At 47.7% G+C, this 19,846-nt stretch overlaps 1 protein-coding gene across 3 annotated transcripts in view; it reads left to right on the top strand.

The window, feature by feature from the left end:
* The window catches only part of REV3L (REV3 like, DNA directed polymerase zeta catalytic subunit), a 241,847-nt gene that overhangs the window by 187,555 nt on the left and 34,446 nt on the right, over positions 1-19,846 (top strand). For all 3 annotated transcript variants that reach the window (XR_010600094.1, XM_005287599.4, XM_024102440.3), the window contains 3 exons: positions 745-886; positions 5,669-5,913; positions 16,148-16,256. Coding sequence is in view for 2 of the 3 variants with exons in the window: in XM_005287599.4 (XP_005287656.2) it covers positions 745-886; positions 5,669-5,913; positions 16,148-16,256 (496 nt within the window). In the remaining variant the exon portion in view is untranslated. The remainder of the gene's footprint in view (positions 1-744; positions 887-5,668; positions 5,914-16,147; positions 16,257-19,846) is intronic.

Below are 19,846 nucleotides of genomic sequence, written 5' to 3'. Positions count from 1 at the left end.
CAGCCTTGTTATCCCACACAGAGTTTCCCACACGCACAAATCCAAACACACTGGTTAAGATAAAATAATAAAATAAGTTTATTAATTACAGAAAGATAGATTTTAAGTGATTACAAGTGATGATGCATAAAAGTCAGGATGTGTTACAAAAGAAAATAAGAGTAAAATGCAAGCTAGTACCTAACTTAACAAGCTAAATGAACTAAAAAACAAGGGTTTTTCTCACCATACGCTGCAGTAAATTTCACAGGCTGGGTCTCCTTTCAGTCTGGGACTCCCCTACCCCAGCCCCTTATTTCAGTTCTTTGAGAGTCATTGATGTCATGAGCAGAGATGAAGGAGGAGATAAGCCATTTGTGTTCTGTGTGTCCTCCATTCTTATACCCTCCCCCTTTTGTGGATTACCCCCCGCTGGGGTGTAGGTGACAAGTCTCTTGTGGATGTGAGGGTTAAACCGTCACTATGATGAAATGTAAATTTCTTATTCACTCCTTCCTGTTGCTGGAGAATGGCTGCTTAAGCCTGTGATAGCCCTTTAACACCTGATTGGGGTGTCAGAGTGCCTTTGTCACAATTTTGAAAGAATCCTATAAATATGTCTCATGGGAAACCAAGAAACACATTTTCCCATCTGTAACACCTGGTCAGAGTATACATTTTTTCAGTAAAAAGAACAGCAATCTTTGTTCCTGATCAAACTTCCTGGCTCCCTGCTGTTTATAACCTAGGTGTTTGCTTTCACAGATGGAAAATGGTTGATCACTACATGAGCCGTGTCCGTGGGAATCTCCAAATGTTAGAACAGCTAGACTTGATTGGTAGAACAAGTGAAATGGCAAGGCTTTTTGGAATTCAGTTCTTGCATGTACTAACGAGAGGTTCACAGGTAAGTTTGAACTTTCCTGACACTTTTTGAATGGAAAATATTGTGTGCAAAGTTTGTTTTGTGCCTTATTTATACTTTGTTATCGGTTATTTTTTGTTAAATATGGAGGATTACATTGTGCAACACAGTGGTTGAAATATTAAATTAAAGAAAGTCAGGAAATTCAAAAGCAGCGATAATGTGGCCACATTGAACATTCTGTTTTATAGACATATTGTGTAGCGTTGTCTACAGTTAGAGTTGCCCAAACATATTCATTCTAAAGGACCTCTTGCTGTTGCTTATAATAACTTTAATGTTACTTTTAGGGCTGAAATTTTCCATGCTTGATCTTAGCCTAAAAGTGACATTTCTTTTAAAAGTTGTTGAGAAAAATGGTTCATCATGCTCAAGAAAGTTGAGAGGACTTTCTTAGATGTGCAGAGGTGTGTGAAATATGTTCAAAATTACATATTCTAATGAGGAAGAGCTCTGCAGAAGCTAAGTTAGATGTACATTGCAGGAACCATGATTTTACTTAGTGCACAAATTGTTCAGGACACAATAATCTATTACTGTCAAGCAAATGTTTCTTGAAAACATCAGTGAAATGGTTGAATATGTAGTACATGAGGCAGAGGGCCAGATGTTGAACAGTGAAATCTCCACTGTACACCTTTCAGCCTAGCTGCTGAATGAGGCAGAGGACGTCTAGGAACAAAATCTTATGTAATCATGTAATTAAGGACTGTATTGTAATGTATATGTGCTGGGGCAGAGTCAAGCTGGCACAGGCAATTTGAACTTTGGCATTTCATTACTCTGAGGGCTCGTCTGCACAGGGAGTTTATTGCACACTGAATTAATCTGCTATTTCTGAATTCTATCCCCTGAGGTTTATCCCAGTCTTGGGAGATGATGTTGATCCTTGCTCTCCTTAGCCATGTGCGCTTAAGGGCAGTGTTTGTGGCTTGCAGCCAATGCTGTGTCTTGGCAGTAGTTGTATGGGTGTGGGTTGTTGCTGCCTCAGTATGTGTCTTCCCTGGTTTAGGATTTGCAATTAAAGTTGTGTCTTGGTGATACTTGTATAGATCCAGGTTGTTGCCAAGTCAGAATGTGCATTCTCCAACTTGGGGCTTGCACTTCAGGCTGTTCCTGACTGGGGAGGGAAGGGGCTGAAATGAAGAGTGAGGGGGGGTCACCAGGGTACGAGGGTAAGGGCTGGATAGTAATCTTCTCTGTGTCCCCTTTAGGCTATTCTAACTATTGATGACATTACACTGAGGAGGGTGACTAGGAGGCAGAGAAGGTCTTATTCCTAAAGGCATGGGCAGACCAGCAAGATATCCTGCTGTTGTTCACCACAATGGTCCCCTCTAAAGTGCTGTAGGAGTGGAAGACCCTCAGAGGGTCATGAGGATCTTCTTTATAATGCTACTGGTGGTATTGTTATATCAGTTTGGGCCAGGTAGAAGTAATCAACTTTGCCTCTCTATATTATCTATATGTATTATTTTCCCATATAAATGTATATATATTATTATTATTTGAGTGGCTCTGCATTATCCCTCTTATGGGTATTCTGCCTAGTGGTGCCTAATAGTAGAACCTTCTCCACGCGGCGTCTTTTCGAGCGCTCATGCACCCCCTCCTCCTGTCAGCATCTCCAAACATGCTCAGATCAAGATTATATAAGGAGGTGCAGAGCCCTCTGCCATCTCAGTTCCTTCCAACCACATGCCAAAGATGCAAGTGAACCGATCCATTTGGATTGGGTGCCGTTTCTGCATTCTTAGTGTCTTGTTAATTGTTTAGTATAGTTTGAGATAAGTATAGATAGGTTAGTTAGTAGCTTGGTTTTGGATTATGGCTGAACTGAAGAAAAGGATGATGTACATCCCACGCCACTTCCCACAGCCCCCATTGGCCTGGAATGGCAGTGGGAGCTGCAATTGGCCGAACCTGCGAACGCTGCAGGTAAATAAACTGGCCCGGCCCGCCAGCGGATTTCCCTGGCGGGCCATGTGCCAAAGGTTGCCGATCCCTGCTCTATAGTTTCATGACCTTATGGATCACATGATGTCCACGTTGAACTTACCTTCAGTAACTAGGGAGGAAACTCCCATCTGGTGTTTTCTTGGGGCTTCCTCCAAGAGTAGGGTGTCATTACCAAACCACGATTGTCTGCTGCAGCCTGTTAAGACTGTGTGGTCCATTCTTGTCTCTTGCAAGCTTATTTCCAAGAAGGCAAACAAATTATATCAGATACCCTCTGAAGGGTTTTCATATTTTCACATCTCTAAGCAGTGTGTTCTGAGTGCTCACTGCTTCCTCCTCCCTGTCCCCTCAGCATCTCTGAACATTTTGAGGAAGAGGCTATATAAGGGGGCACAGAGCTCTCTACCATCTGTTTCTTCTGCTACCAACCCAGAGGCACAGAACAAAGGGACTCTGAGACAGAGGGGAAGGTGGTTGGGAAGTGTGAATTTGCAGAGCCATCATGAAGAACTCCAGTTACAAAGTAACCATCATTTCTTCTTTCAGTGGCTAAGCATAGTACTACCATTTATGAGTAGTTTGATAAGCAGTGCTGGAAATAACATGGAGGAGGGAACAGAGTCCTAACTGAATAGAGACTGAAGCATCCCTATACCAAATTATCATCAGCCCTAGAAGCCATATCGAATGTATGTTTAGTAAAAGTGTATACAGAACTGCAGGTTGCAACCCTACAAATTTCAGTAACAGGGACTTGCTTAAGGCAAGCAAAAGACACTGCTCTGGTGGAATGAGAGCATACTGGCATAGGTGCAGGAATACCTGCTAATGTATGACATTAACAGGACATTGTTTAATCTACCTAGAAATAATCTGCAGGAGACAGAATAACTCATATGATTGTTAGCATAAATCATGAATAATTTAAATGATATTTCAAAAACTTTAGTTCTATTTAAATAATGTGCAAGGGCTCTTTTTGAATCCAAAGTATGTAAAACAGATTCCCCTTTCTTAGTATGCAGTTTTGGGAAAATACCAGCAAATTAATTGTCTGATTGATGTGAAATTCAGAAAACTCTCTTGGCAAAAACATGGGATCAGGCCTCAGAACCACCTTATCTTCATGAAAAGACATAAAAGACTAGACTTTTACATGTACACCATGACCCAGTGGATCAATGGTTGCCTATAAATAAAAGGTGGCTCAGCCATCAAGACATTTAATTCACTCACACTTCTGGCTGATGTCATTGCAATAATGAATGCTGTCGTAATAGACAAATAATACAAACAACACTCAGCTAAGGATTCAGAAGATGATTTCACAAGTACACACTAGACCAAATTAACAACCCAAGGAGGGACAGGATTGCTCAAAAGGGCATGCATATTACATAATTATTTCATAAATTTCTTAACCAAATCAAGCACTAATGGCAATCTACATTCAACCAAAATATGGTAAGCTGAGATAGCTGCCAAATAAACTTTCAAAGACGAATTAGATAATCCCTCAGTTTTTAAGTGCACCAGTAGGCATTACGATATCTATAAACGTGACTGTGCAGAGTCATCTTGAAGAACTCTGGTTACAAGTAAGTAACCTTCATTTCCTAAATAAATCCAAATCTTAAAATTATAGTACTTTGCACTTTTATAGACTCTTTCAAAGGATCTCAGAGCATTTTTATAGAGAGAGAATTCTGAGGTTCTTTTTTAAAATCTTAGTGCCTACACCTGTCCATAAGTCTCATACTGCTGGTGGTGTTGTCATATTAGTTTGGGCAAGGTAGAAGTACTCAACTTTGCCATGCTTTATTATCTTGCCTATGCTCCCCAAGCAGCATAAAGGAGGCAGTGTGATCCAATGGATAGGAATGGGCCTGCGAGTCAGAAGGCTGACTTGGGTTCTATTCCTGGCTCTACTACTGACCCTGAGGAGCGAATTTGGGCAAATCATTTCTCTATGCCAGTGGTCTCCAAACTTTTTTGATCGCGCACCCCTATCAGTAAAAAATTTTTGAGCACGCACCCCCTGCCCATTTTTGCCGAAGCAAAAATAAATAAATAAATAGATAAATAAGCCATTCGGACTCCCGCCTGACAAAGAAAAAAAAAAGCGCTTCTCCTGCCGTGCACCCCCAAGGATCCTCTTGCATACCTGCTGGGGTGCGTGCACCCCACTTTGGAGACCACTGCTCCATGCCTGTTTCTGTGTGTGTAAAGCAGACTGAATTACACTTACCTTGCATTATAAAGTGCTACATAAACCTGAGTATTTATTATTAAGTCTAACAGTAAAAGTTGTTTTGTGGAATACAATTATTAACATGATACAGATCACATTAATACATTTAAATTTTCTTGGTCATTATGGAATAAGGTTCTTGCACAATTTTCTGTTGAAAATGGCAAGTTAAGAATTGTATGTTCTCTTGGTTGTTTTTGCACAACAGTCTTTGAACCTAACAAAAATACAGCCTTGGTAAGAACTTGCACACTGGAAGTGGTCATAACCACATGTATGTCATGTATTGATTTGAGCATTCATTTTGCAGCTAGTAGATGTACATCAAAAGTGCAGTGTTTCAGTACTTATCCCTAAAAGGCATAGAAACACAAAAAGAATTCCGGCACATATGTTAGAAAGGTGTACATTAAAAATAAAAATTAGTGTGACTATATTCTTTTGCAAAACTTGCTATCTCTGGTTTAAGGGCAGCACAGCCCAAATGCATATTCATGTGGCTATAATACTTTAGAAATATTAATTATAATTGTATATTACATTTTGTTTTTCAGTATCGTGTGGAGTCAATGATGCTGCGTATTGCTAAACCAATGAATTACATCCCTGTGACACCTAGTATCCAGCAGCGAGCTCAAATGAAAGCCCCACAGTGTATTCCCTTAATAATGGAGCCAGAGTCCCGCTTCTACAGTAACACTGTTCTTGTACTAGATTTCCAGTCATTATATCCTTCTATTGTGATAGCATACAATTACTGTTTTTCAACCTGCCTGGGACATATTGAGAACTTAGGAAAGTAAGTTTTATTTTTCTTGCTCATATAAACTTTGATCCTGTCAGGAATTGAGCATCTTTTGTAAGGTGCTGAGAACCCTCATCTTTCATTGAAGACCATGGAAGTTGAGAGTGAATATAATCTCAAAGGGTTACAATAAAAAATCGTGTTAAGTTTCACCAATAATTTTTTTAAAATATGCAATTATGAGTGCTATGCTATAACAATTATCTTTGAAAATTGGACTCTGACTGTTTAAGGGTGAATCAGAGTCGAAATAGTCTTGTTGGTCTCCTGTATTTTGCCATAACAGTATGAATGTGTTTATAAAATACAAAATTTTTGCCACTATAATTCAAAGGTTTTAGTCTAAGGCCAGGTCTACACTAACCCCCTAATTCGAACTAAGGTACGCAACTTCAGCTACGTGAATAACGTAGCTGAAGTTCGAAGGACCTTAGTTCGAACTTGCCTCGGTCCACACGCGGCAGGCAGGCTCCCCCGTCAACTCCGCGGTACTCCTCTCGTCTAGCTGGAGTACCGCAGTCGACGGCGAGCACTTCCGGGTTCGACTTATCGCGTCCAGACAAGATGCGATAAGTCGAACCCAGAAGTTCGATCGCTCGCCGCCGAACTATCGGGTAAGTGTAGACCTACCCTAAGAAATTAAAATGTGATATCTAAATTCCTTTAGACATTTTCCAAACTGAACTAACATTCTTCTTCAAATGATTGCTCATATTGATTCCAATTAGATGTGAGTGCACCGTGTGCACAGTCGTTGGAAAGTTTTTCCCATAGCAGCACCCGTCGGGTCGGCTATAGAGCCCCCTGGAGTGGTGCCTTCATGGCGCTTAATATATGACCTTGCAAACCCAGCGCTTCCTCAGTTCCTTCTTACTGCCAGTGATGGTTGTTGTAACTGCAGTGACTTGCTTAGCAAGCTCTCCTCGTTTTTCCTAGCCTCGTTATATTTAGCTTTAGTGGTTTTGGTTGTTACAGCAGATAGCCGTTGGGGGTCTTCCCCTTCACCCTGATCGCGTTCCCCGTTGGGACTTGGGGTCTGCGTAAATCCCAAGGGTTTAAGCCCTGCAAGAAGCCCAGGCCAACTGGCGACCCCCCACAACGCTTTCTTAAAGTTTTTGAGGGAAGCACACCAAGCAGAGAAGTGCAGGATTTATAAAGGGTTTCGCCCCAGAAAAAAAAAAAAAAGAGCGAGACTTTCGCCTCAAGCAGCTTCTCATGGAGGTGGCACTTAGACTGCAACCTACATCGGTGCGGCAAGACCGGGCACTGAGCTCATCAGTGCACAGCACCCAGCACCAGTGATAAAAGCAGCAATGCGGAAGGACTCTGGGAGAGACCCACAGCACCGGCACCGAAACCAGCGGGATCGACCCGGCACCAGTCCCATTCCCCAACGCACCGGAAGCAGGGGAGGAGTGGATCTCCGACTCAGAGACCCACCCCTTTGGAGCCAGCCAATGGGGCATGTCCCAGAGAGGAGCACCCAGGGCCAAAGACTTTGGAGCCAGCACCGTCAACTTCGGCCCCACAAGGGGGACTGTCGAGTCCGATGCTGTTGGACTCCCTGAGCCAGGTCATTGAGGAGGTGGAATTGCTATCCACCTGGACACCTTTGAGGCCGCAAGGGACCTCATCACCATGAGGGCACCGCGATCCCTGGTCCTTCAAGCCAAACCTCCAGTACCACAACGTGTAGCACTGTCTCAAGGCAAACCGGCAATGCTTCGTCCCTCAGCACTGTCAGTGGATCTTGGCGCCGCTCGGAGTCTAGGCGCCACTCACGGTACCGCTCCAGGTCGCGCCAGCGCTCATGATGGCGATCCTCACACCGATCCCCGTTGCGCAGCAGGTCCCACTCCCAGCAGCAGTCATCCCAGTCAGTGTCCCCACACAAACACCGATCTCGGTACCAGTCCAGATTGCAGCACTGCTCCCCAGCCCCACTACACCACTCTCCAGCCCCCCAGTCCAGCTCCGCTCGGCACCAACCTGTCCATCGTGGTCCCAGTCCCTGTCTTCAGACTCGGAGACAGGGTCTAGATACTCAGAGCGGGGCCGGCATTGGTCAGGCCATGGAAGCCTGAGGTGGGGGCAGGACCATGGCCTGCACAGTGACAAGGACTAACGCAGTGGCCATTTTGGACCCCGTGGGTGTACCACCAGGCCCAGGGCGCCCAGTCCAAACGTTTGCATTCGGCAGCCTCTGAACCATGGGTGCCGAAGGCCTCAGCCAGTTGCCCCACCCCTAGGGGTGCTGAGGAGGTACTGGTCACACTACTTCCCCTGGAACCAACCCCAGTTCCTGAGCCAGGTATGGTTGGCCCCAGCAGAGAGGCGGGACAGGAGGCCCATGGAGACTAAGAGGGTTAGGGTTTCAGGCACGTCCATATCTGGACCGCCCCCCATAGACAGCCTTGCCCACCAGGACCTCCTTTGCAGGGTGTGTGAAATATGGGCCTGCAGACCGAGGAGGTGATGGAGTCAGAGGACCTCAGGGTTGACATCCTGGCCCCAGAAGGCCCGTCGAGGGTGGCTCTACGCCTCATCAAGACTATATAGGCCAATGCTAAGACCATTTGGCAGACCCCGGCCTCCATCCCTCCCACCGCGAAGGGTGTGGAGAGGAAATCTTTCATCCTATCTAAGGGGTACGAATACCTCTTCACACACCTGCAGCCTTGCTCGTTGGTGGTGGCTGCAGTAAATGAAAAGGAGAGGCAGGGACAACAAGCCCCAGCAACTAAGTCCAAGGACGCCAAGCGCCCAGATTTGTTTGAGCACAAAGTGTATTCCACGGGGCGAGGGTTGCAACTCAGTATTGCCAACCAGCAGGCAATTCTAAGTAGATACAGCTTCAACTCCTGGAACTCGATGCTCAAGTTTAAGGAGCTGGAGCCAACAGAGTCCCAGGAGGAGTGTGGAGTGATAGTGGAGGAGGGCAAGGCAGTGGCACAGGCCTCACTGAATGCTGCGGATTCAGTGGCACGCACCTTGTCCTCCGGTATCGCCATGAGGTGTAGCTCATGGCTGCAGGCCTCGGAACTCCCACCCGAGGTTCAGCAGACCAGGCAGAACCTGCCTTTTGATGGGGCAGTTCTGCTTGTGGAACAGACTGACTCTTGGTTGCATAGTCCTAAAGGACTCCAGGACTACCATGAAATCCTTGGGTATGCACACCCCGGCAATGTTCCTGATCAACTCCATTCAATGTGTAGTACACGGAGGACTGCATGTATTGATTGTGTGCATTCTTTTGCCAAGAACCTAAAAGGCTTACAAGTGACATAGAATGAGTTGTCTGAATTGAGCCTGACTGCTAAAAGCAGAAATGATATTGCTGGACTAGTAAAATACATGTCAAAAATTAAAAGTGTTCTGTTCGCCTCAGTGTGGCTGAAAATTCTAATCCCCATCAGTGAAAAGAATCTGGTCCTTCAGCACTGAGACACTACACTTGATGTTGAAAGAGACACTCTTTCTCTTCTCACTGAACAATTGCATGAAAAATGGAATGAAATTTACAGTGCATGTGTTGCAGCAAACATTGGCATCAATCCTCCAGGGGCAATAGACGCATCCAAACACAGAGGAGATGATGGAGGTGATCAAGACAAGCCTGTAAAGGACCGTCTTTAGGACCATATTTTCTGTCTCTTGTGGACTTTATCATAGGTGGCCTCACTTAAAGAACAAGTTAAAAATCACTTAGAAAAGTTAGATGCCTGCAAGTCACCAGGGCCTGATGAAATGCATCCTAGAATACTCAAGGAGCTAATAGAGGAGGTATCTGAGTCTCTAGCTATTATCTTTGGAAAATCATGGGAGACGGGAGAGATTCCAGAAGACTGGAAAAGGGCAAACATACTGCCCATCTATAAAAAGGGAAATAAAAACAACCCAGGAAACAACAGACCAGTTAGTTTAACTTCTGTGCCAGGGAAGATAATGGAGCAAGTAATTAAGGAAATCATCTGCAAACACTTGGAAAGTGGTAAGGTGATAGGGAATAACCAGCATGGATTTGTAAAGAACAAATCGTGTCAAACCAATCTGATAGCTTTCTTTGATAGGATAACGAGTCTTGTGGATAAGGGAGAAGCGGTGGATGTGGTATACCTAGACTTTAGTAAGGCATTTGATACGATCTCGCATGATATTCTTATCGATAAACTAGACAAATACAATTTAGATGGAGCTACTATAAGGTGGGTGCATAACTGGCTGGATAACCGTACTCAGAGAGTAGTTATTAATGGTTCCCAATCTTGCTGGAAAGGTATAACAAGTGAGGTTCCGCAGGGGTCTGTTTTGGGTCCAGCTCTGTTCAAGATCTTCATCAATGACTTAGATATTGGCATAGAAAGTACGCTTATTAAGTTTGCAGATGATACCAAACTGGGAGGGATTGCAACTGCTTTGGAGGATGGGTTCATAATTCAAAATGATCTGGACAAATTGGAGAAATGGTCTGAGGTAAACAGGATGAAGTTTAACAAAGACAAATGCAAAGTGCTCCACTTAGGAAGGAACAATCAGTTTCACACATACAGAATGGGAAGAGACTGTCTAGGAAGGAGTATGGCAGAAAGGGATCTAGGGGTTATAGTGGACCACAAGCTAAATATGAGTCAACAGTGTGATGCTATTGCAAAAAAAGCAAACATGATTCTGGGATGCATTAACAGGTGTGTTGTGAGCAAGACACGAGAAGTCATTCTTCTGCTCTACTCTGCGCTGGTTAGGCCTCAGCTGGAGTATTGTGTCCAGTTCTGGGCGCCGCATTTCAAGAAAGATGTGGAGAAATTGGAGATGGGCCAGAGAAGAGCAACAAGAATGATTAAAGGTCTTGAAAACATGACCTATGAATGAAGGCTGAAAGAATTGGGTTTGTTTAGTTTGGAAAAGAGAAGACTGAGAGGGGACATGATAACAGTTTTAAGGTATCTAAAAGGGTGTCATAAGGAAGAGGGAGAAAACTTGTTCACCTTAGCCTCTAAGGATAGAACAAGAAGCAATGGGCTTAAACTGCAGCAAGGGAGGTTTAGGTTGGACATTAGGAAAAAGGTCCTAACTGTCAGGATGGTTAAACACTGGAATAAATTGCCTCGGGAGGTTGTGGAATCTCCATCTCTGGAGATATTTAAGAGTAGGTTAGATAAATGTCTATCAGGGATAGTCTAGACAGTATTTGGTCCTGCCATGAGGGCAGGGGACTGGACTCGATGACCTCTCGAGGTCCCTTACAGTCCTAGCATCTATGAAAACCCAATGTAAACATTTCAAGCCTCAGCAGCAATAGCAGCGCTCCTATCCTTGTCGGCCGAGGCAGGGCTTTTATAGGAGAAGGGGCAGGAATGGCAGACGCAAGCCTTCAAACCCTCCAGCCTGGGCAGGGCCAGGGCCCGACTAAACCATCATCGGGTTCAAAGCAGGCCTTTCGAAGGTGCACCCAAGGGCAGCGCACCAGTCACAATTCCAGATCCTTCCCCATCTTTCTTGAATTGTCTGTCCCACATCCACTGTGTTTGGTCCAAAATAACTTCGGATCACTGGGTTCTCTGTACAGTAGAAGTGGGATAGTCTCTCCAATTCAGCTCCTACCCTCCCTCCCAACACCCTTGGCTGTCTCTCTTCAGGGACTCTTCTCACGAGCAATTCCTTATCCAGGAGGTGCGGACACTCCTCGCCATGAGAGCGGTAGAGGAGATTCCTCGGGGGCAAGGGATTCTATTCCTGATACTTCCTAGTCCCCAAAGCCAAGGGGGGGTCTCAGACCCATTCTAGGTCTGCGAGGACTCGACAAGTTCATAGTAAAGTTGAAGTTCTGCATGGTCTCCCTGGGCACAATTATCCCTTCTCTGAGTCCGGGAGACTGGTACACTGCCCTTGACATGAAAGACACGTATTTCCATGTAGCTATTCGGCCTGCACACAGATGATTCCTACGATTCGTGGTCGACCACAGACATTATCAATTTACGGTCCTTCCATTCGGCCTCTCAGCAGCCCCCCGAGTGTTCACCGAGTGCATGTCAGTCGTGGCCACTTTCCTCCGTCAGAGGCAGGTGCAGGTATACTCGACAACTGGCTGCTTAGGGGCCACGCTGGGGACAGGTGGAGTCTCAGTCCGATTGGTCAGATCCACATTCGAGAGACTGGGTCTCCTCCTCAACTTGAACAAGTCAGCCTTGTCACTGACCCAAAGAATAGAATTCATTGGGGCGGTGTTGGACTCGGTTTGGGCAAGAGCACTTTTGTCAGAGTCCCAATTCCAAGCTATGATGGACCTCAGTCAAGGCCTCAGGCAATACCCCACCACTACAGCAAGGGGATGCCTGAGTCTCCTCAGCCACATGGCAGCCTGCACTTACGTGACCTGGCATGCCAGACTGAGGCTTAGGCCTCTACAGGTGTGGTTCACTTTGGCCTATTGCTCAGGACGCGACAGCCTGAATTCAGTGGTCACGGTGCCAGGGCAGGTGTTTGAGTCCCTTCAGTGGTGGCTCGATCCTCGCACAGTGTGCGAAGGAGTCCCCTTCAATAGCCCTCAGCCCTCCTTGTTCCTAGTAACGGACGCATCAGCTCTGGGGTGGGGTGTGCATTTGGGAGACCTCCAAACACAGGCCCTTTGGTCGCAGGACGAGTTCTCCCTCCATATCAATATCAAGGACCTGCGGGCAGTGTGACTAGCATGCCAGACCTTTCAGGCCCAACTACAAGGTCAATGCGTAGCAGTTCTGACGGACAACATCACTGCCATGTTTTACATCAACAAGCAGGGTGGAGCCCAGTCCTCTCCCCTATGTCAGGAAGCCCTCCGGCTGTGGGAGTTCTGCATAACCCACTCCATTCACCTGGAAGCATCCTATCTACCAGGAGTTCAGAACGCACTGGCGGACCACCTCAGCAGGTCTTTCCACAATCACGAGTGGTCCATCTGGCCGGATATCATACACTTCATCTTCCAAAGGTGGGGGTTTCCCCAGGTCGATCTGTTCGCCACCCGGAGCAACAGAAAGTGCCCAATGTACTACTCCTTCCAGAAACACAGTCCAGGCTCAGCCACGGATGCATTCCTGCTACCCTGGGAAGGCTGCCTGCTCTATGCCTTTCCCCTGTTCCCTCTCGTGCACAAGGTCCTATTCAAGGTCCGCAGGGACTGGGCAGAGATAATTCTTGTGGCAACAGCGTGGCCTGGACGACATTGGTACACCACGCTCCTGGAACTGTCAGTGATTGCCCTGATCATGTTGGCTCTCCTCCCCGACCTGATCACTCCAGGACCACGGTTGTCTTAATTACCCCAACATCCAGTCTCTCCACCTCATGGCTTGGAAGCTTCATGGCTGAACCTCATGGAGCTTCTGTGCTCAGAACTGGTAACTAAGGGTCTTACTCGGCAGCAGGAAGCCCTCCACTAGCGCCACATATCTGGCAAAGTGGAAAAAATTTACTTGTTGGTGTGACCAGCATCATACACCCCCTCTTCAGGCACCTGTACCTCTCATCTTAGAGTACCTTCTGCATCTGAAACAGCAAGGCCTGGCAGCATCCTCCATAAAGGTACACCTCACTGCTATTTCATCTTTCCACCTGGGAGCGTCTGGATACTCCGTCTTCGTCAACCCTAAGGTTGGTCAGTTCCTCAAGGGTCTGGAATGGCTACGTCCCCAGATCAGACAGCCTGTCCCTGCATGGGACCTTAATCTGGTCCTCTCCAAGCTAATGGGGCCCCCATTTGAACCGCTGGTGACTTGCTCCCTTCTCTATCTGTCGTGGAAGGTAGCCTTTCTGGTTGCCATTACATCAGCAAAGAGGGTGTCTGAGTTAAAGGCCTTTACCTCAGACCCACCTTATATGGTTTTCCCCAGGGATAAGGTGCAACTCAGACTTCACCTGGCCTTTCTTCCTAAGGTTGTGTCACACTTCCACGCTAGTCAGGACATTTTCCTGCCTGTTTTTTATCCTAAGCCTCATGCCAGTAGCCATGAGCAGAGGCTGCACTCCCTGGATGTTCAGTGAGCACTAGCCTTCTACACTGAGCGCACTAAGCCATTCAGGAAGTCGAACCAGTTGTTCATGGCAGTGGCAGACTGAATGAAAGGATTCCCGGTCTATCTCAAAGAATATCTTACTGGATCACGTCATGCATTCACACGTGCTACGAGCTGGCCAAAATACCAGCCCCGGCTCTTACGGCACACTCCAGTAGGGCCTAGGCCTCATCAGTGGCATTCCTGGCCTAGGTCCCAATACAAGAAATCTGCAGAGCAGCAACTTGGTCCTCAGTGCATATGTTCACCTCTCATTATGCCATCATCCGGCATGCCAGAGATGATGCAGCTTTCAGCAGAGTGGTGCTTCAATCAGCGATTCCATAACTCCGACCCCAATGCCTAGGTAAGGCGCGGGAGTCACCTAATTGGAATCGATACGAGCAATCACTTGAAGAAGAAAAAACAGTTACTCACCTTCTCGTAACTGTTGTTCTTCGAGATGTGTTGCGCATATCCATTCCAAACCCACCCGCCTTCCCCTCTGTTGGAGTAACTGTCAAGAAGGAACTGAGGAGGCACCGGGTCGGCAGAGTCATGTATTGAGCACCATGAAGGTGCCCACTCCAGGGGGCTCCACAGCCGACCCGACGGGTGCTGCTAGGGGAAAAACTTTCCGACAACTGTGCACGCGGTGCGCACACACCTAATTGGAATGGATATGAGCAGCACATCTCGAAGAACAGTTACGAGAAGGTGAGTATCCCCTTTTTCCTCCTTTATATGTACAGGATATATGGCAATATGTTGTTGTTTTTCTTTTAGTATAAAAGCTGTAGTTTTCCTTACTGATACCTTAATGATCCAAATCTAAGGCCACACTTAATTATTCAGTACAGTACATTTCCTTTTTTAGAAACCAAATTGTTGATTAGTTATTTTTAAAAAAAACTGCTGCTTGTTTTAATTGTAAATATCTTTGTGGAACAATAGTTGGAAGAGTTGGGAGCTATTTAAAATTATGACCAGGCTTAAGTATAAAGTTTCTCAAGTTTCTAGGGTTGCCAACTGTCTAATCATACAACCCAGACACCCTTGCCCTGCCCCTTCCCCAAGGCCCTGCCCCCACTAACTCCATACCGCCTGCCACCACCCCACCCCACCCCCGTTGCTCGCTGTCCCCCACTCTCTCTCACTTTCACCAGGCTGGGGCAAGGGGTTGAGGTGTGGGAGGGGGTGTGGGCTCTGGACTGGGGGATGGGGCCGAGGGGTTCGGAGTGTGAGAGGGGGCTCCAGGCTGAGCCTTGGCCAGGAGGTTGGGGTGCAGGAAGGAGTGCGAGCTCTGAGAGGGAGTTTGGATATGGGAGAGGGCTCGGGTGTGGGATGGATCTCAGGGATGGGACAGGGGGTTGGAGTGCATGCAGGAGGGGGTTCGGGCTCCAGCCAAGTGGCGCTTACCTCAGGTGGCTCCCGGGAAGTGACCAGCATGTCTGGCTCCTAGGCTCGGGGCAGTCAGGTGGCTCCGTGTACTGCCCGTGCCTGCAGGCACCGCCGCTGCAGCTCCCATTGGCCGTGGTTCCCAGCCAATGGGAGCTGCAGAGTTGGCGCTCAGGGCAAGGGCAGTGTGCAGAGACCCCCCCGGATGCCCCTGTGCCTAGGAGCCGGACATGCCAGCCACTTCCTGGAGCCGCGCAGAGTCAGAGCAGGTAGGTATCCTGCCTTAGCCCCTCTGTGACGCTGGACTTTTGGTGGCCTAAAATCTCCCGGATTGGCTTCAGTAGCCTCCGGGAGATTGAGCCTGATTCCGGGAGACTCCCGGCCAATCTGGGAGGGTTGGCAACTCTACAAGTTTCCGATTTGAAATCTTAAACGATTTATAGAAAGATTATATAGATTACCCAATAAAGCACGTGCAATTTCTAGCTGAGTTTAGATCAAGATTACATGCCTCTGGGAAATTGGCCTCTGAGTACCATGGTGATATGTGCAGAACAGATTGACAAATCAGTTTCAGCATAGAATTTGGACACACATTGCTCCTTTGCTTTGAAAGAATGTCACTTGTAATTAAAAAACTTTAAATTGTGGTAGGCTTGTTCATAGTAGTCTGTGGCTGTAACCATACTATTTGTGTTGGTGCTGTCAATATTTTAGTGTAGACTCATACTTTCAATTATTTTGAATGTAAATTAATTGATCATTTTGTATCCTTATTTAATTTTCTTCTTTACTAGATTTGATGAGTTTAAATTTGGCTGCACATCCCTCAGAGTACCTCCTGACTTACTTTATCAGATTCGGCATGATATCACAGTGTCACCTAATGGAGTGGCTTTTGTCAAGGTACTGAGATTTCATTGCTCAATGACCGACATTTTCACTTTTAGTTTGTTGGTTAGTCCAAGATTAAACACACTGCTGGTTTAGCAAGAGAAAAAATATTTTCTGTTTGTCAGTGTGTCGTCTTCCAGCACTTGCCAGTACAAATCACAGGATTGGTATTTTGACAATTCAGGAAATAAATATGATAGTTGCACAGTTTTACTTTTATTGGGTTTCAGTAAAGGCTCATTTCCTCTATTATTGAAATTATATTTCTGTTCATGCAGTGCAGTGATGTATTTGTACTTCTTAATCATACTGGAATCACAGTTACCTATGTGTAACAGTTCTTCTTCGAGTGCTTGCTTATGTTGATTCCATTGTAGGTGTGTGCGCGGTCATCAGAGACTTTTGTCTTAGCAATATCCATAGGGACGGCTGTGGCGCCCTCTGAAGTGCTGTGCTCATTTCAGGCACCACTGTCCCTGCACCCCCTCAGTTCCTTTTTACTGCCCGTGGCCCAGAGAGCTCGGTTTAGCCCCTCACCCAGATCCCACGAGCGTGATTGGGGTCCCGACACTGCATCGACCGCAACATCGCAGCAGTGGCACCAAGGACAGTGGCCACCAGCCCAGTGGCCTTATTGGGGCTCGTGGGGAATGCTAGTTATGGCTACGCCCCCTTCCCAGCAATCTTCAGCTGCCACCTCGGAGCAACAGCAGACGCCACCAACGGCACCTGGCTCAGTGCATGCTAATCGCTCGGAGGCTGGGGTTGAGGAAGTGGTACCCATCCCAAAACTTCCCTCTCCTGAAGAAGCCACAGATCCTCCTCCAGTAACCCAATCATCGTCGTCGTCCCCAGACGAGGCGGTGGCAAGCCCTTCGAGAACTAGTCCATCCGATGACTCAAGGAGCATCAGGCTCTGCTCCGGAGAGTGGCGGACAATCTGGGCTTAGAGGTAGAGGAGATGGCTGAGCAGACTGACTCATTGTTCAGTATCCTCTCCGCTTCCACCCCGCCTGCCTCGCATTGCCAATCCACGAAGGGGGTCTTAAAGATTGCCAAGGCCCTGTGGCAAACTCCATCGTCTATCCCTCCCACTTCCAAAAGGGCAGAGAAAAAATACTTTGTCCCGGCTAAAGGGTTCGAGTGTTTATACACCCATCCGCCCTTGGGCTCGTTGGTCATCTCTGCGGCCAACAAAAAGGACAAACAGCTCCAGTCCTCCTCTACTCCCAAGAACAAAGAGGCCAAAAGACTGCATCTCTTTGGGAGAAAAATTTATTCTACCGGCAGCATACAGTTCCAGCTGGCAAACCACCAGGCTCTCCTGAGTAGGTACAACTTTAATTTGTGGGATACTCTCCGTAAGTTCCAGGAGTCCCTCCCATGAGGGTTAGCCCAGGAGTTCGGCACCCTGATGGAGGAAGGCACGGCAGCAGCCAGGTGCTCCCTACAAATGGCCTGGGATGTAGCGGATTCTGCGGCTCAGGTAATCACGTCAGCGGTGGTGATGAGGCATAGCTCATGGCTACAAACGGCAGGCTTCTCTCAAGAGATGCAGAATTCAATCCAAGACCTCCCATTCAATGGGGTTGGTCTCTTCTCCGAGCAGACAGATGCCAGGCTGCATGGGGTGAAGGATACAAAGGCCACTCTTCATTCGTTGGGCATACCTAAGCCACAGGCTGCTTGAAAGCCCTTCCAGCTGCCCCCAGTACCAAGACCTTGGGAGCCCCGCCAGAGTTCTGTAAGAAGAAGGGACAGTAGCTTCAGCAGGCATCACCCCTCTTCTTCCTGCTCACCTGCAAAGCCTGGGCCCTTTAAACACCCTGGGGGCCAGAAGCGTTCATTTTGAGGGTGTGCCCGGGAGCAACACCTCAGTCAGTTCCCCAGGTTCCCTCCCACCCCTTCCTGAATTGTCTTCAATCTTTCCGCTTGGGCTTGTCAAGGGTAACCTCGGACCACTGGGTCTTGGATATAGTATCCCAGGTCTATACCCTACAGTTCACAGCCACCCCTCTCTCTCCCCCCCCCCTCCTTCCCCATTCCTCTTCAGAGACTCCTCTCACAAGCAATTCTTCATTCAGGAGGTCAAAAAGCTCCTGTGCCTGGGGGCGGTGGAGGAGGTTCCTCGGGACATGCACGGAAGAGGTTTCTGCTCTCGTTATTTCCTAATCCTGAAGGCCAAAGGGGGCCTAAGACCCATCTTGGACCTGCGGTGCCTCAGCAAGTCTCTCAAGAAGTTGAGGTTCCGCATGGTTTCCGTGCTTCCATTATTCCTTCCCTGGATCCGGGAGACTGGTACACCGCTCTCGACTTGCAGGATGCTTATTTCCATGTTTCCATATTCCCGGGACATAGGCGTTTCCTCCGTTTTATAGTTGGAGGGCGCCATTTCCAGTTCACAGCACTCACTTTTGGCCTATCGTCGGCCACAAGAGTGTTCACCAAGTGCATGGCACCAGTAGCGGCTTACCTCAGGCGGCGTGGGATCCATCTGTTCCTGTATCTCGACAACTGGCTGGGTGCAAAGAGGCCTCGATCTGGTTCGCTCCACCTGTCTCAGCCTAGGCCTGTTGATAAACATAGAGAAGTCCACGTTAACGCCAGTACAATGTATAGAGTTTATCGGGGAAGTTCACGACTCCACGCAAGCCAGGGTCTTCCTTCTGGAGGCACGGTTTCGGGCCGTGGCAGACTTAATCTCCCACATAAAGGCCCACCCGTTCATCATGGCCCATACGTGCCTGTAACTGTTGGGCCACATGGCCGCATGTACATATGTGGTCAGCCATGCCCAACTTCATCTGAGGCCCCTACAAACATGGCTGGTCTCGGTTTACATTCCCAGCAGGCACCCTCTGGACCGAGTGGTCACGATGCCGAGCAATGTCCCACTTTCTTTAGACTGGTGGTGGGACCCCGAGTTGGTGTTGCAAGGCATTCCCTTTGTGACCCCATCTCCTTTGCTCAATTTGGTCTCGGACACATCAGATCTAGGGTGGGGGGCCCACCTGGGAGAGCTCAACACCTAGGGATGTTGCCTGCAGCACGACTTAGCCTTGCACATCAACATCAGGGAACTCAGAGCGGTCTTGCCCCATCTGAAGGGGAAGGCGATTCAGGTCCTCACAGACGATACGGCCGTGATGTATTACATCAACAGGCAGGGTGTAGCCAGGTCCTTGGCCCTTTGTCGGGAAGTGCTCAGCCTCTGGGACTCCTGTGTACAGCACATCATCTTCCAGGTAGTGGCCCATCTGCCTGGAACCAGGAACATCCTGGCAAATCACCTCAGCAGGTCCTTCTAGTCTTGCCACAAATGGTCGCTCCTGGAGGTGCTGCACTTGACAGCCTGGCTGCTGCGTGGCTGAGTGGGGAGGAGCGGCAGTGCTCTGCTAGTGTCCAGTGGGTTCTGTTGGGAAGCAGGAAGTCCTCCACCAGGGCTACCTATGTGACAAAGTGGAAACACTTCACATTTTGGGCCTCGGATTGGCTCATTTGTGCAGAGGAGGCCTCGCTGCAGGACATCCTGGACTATCTGCTCCACCTCAAGCTCCAGGGCTTGTCGTCCTCGGTCAAGGTACACTTGGCAGCCATTTCCT

Source organism: Chrysemys picta, chromosome 3 (genome assembly GCF_011386835.1).
Source record: "Chrysemys picta bellii isolate R12L10 chromosome 3, ASM1138683v2, whole genome shotgun sequence".
NCBI lineage: Eukaryota > Metazoa > Chordata > Testudines > Emydidae > Chrysemys > Chrysemys picta.
The sequence above is the reverse complement of the archived record's forward strand: the minus strand, read 5'-3'. Positions and strand labels throughout refer to the sequence as shown.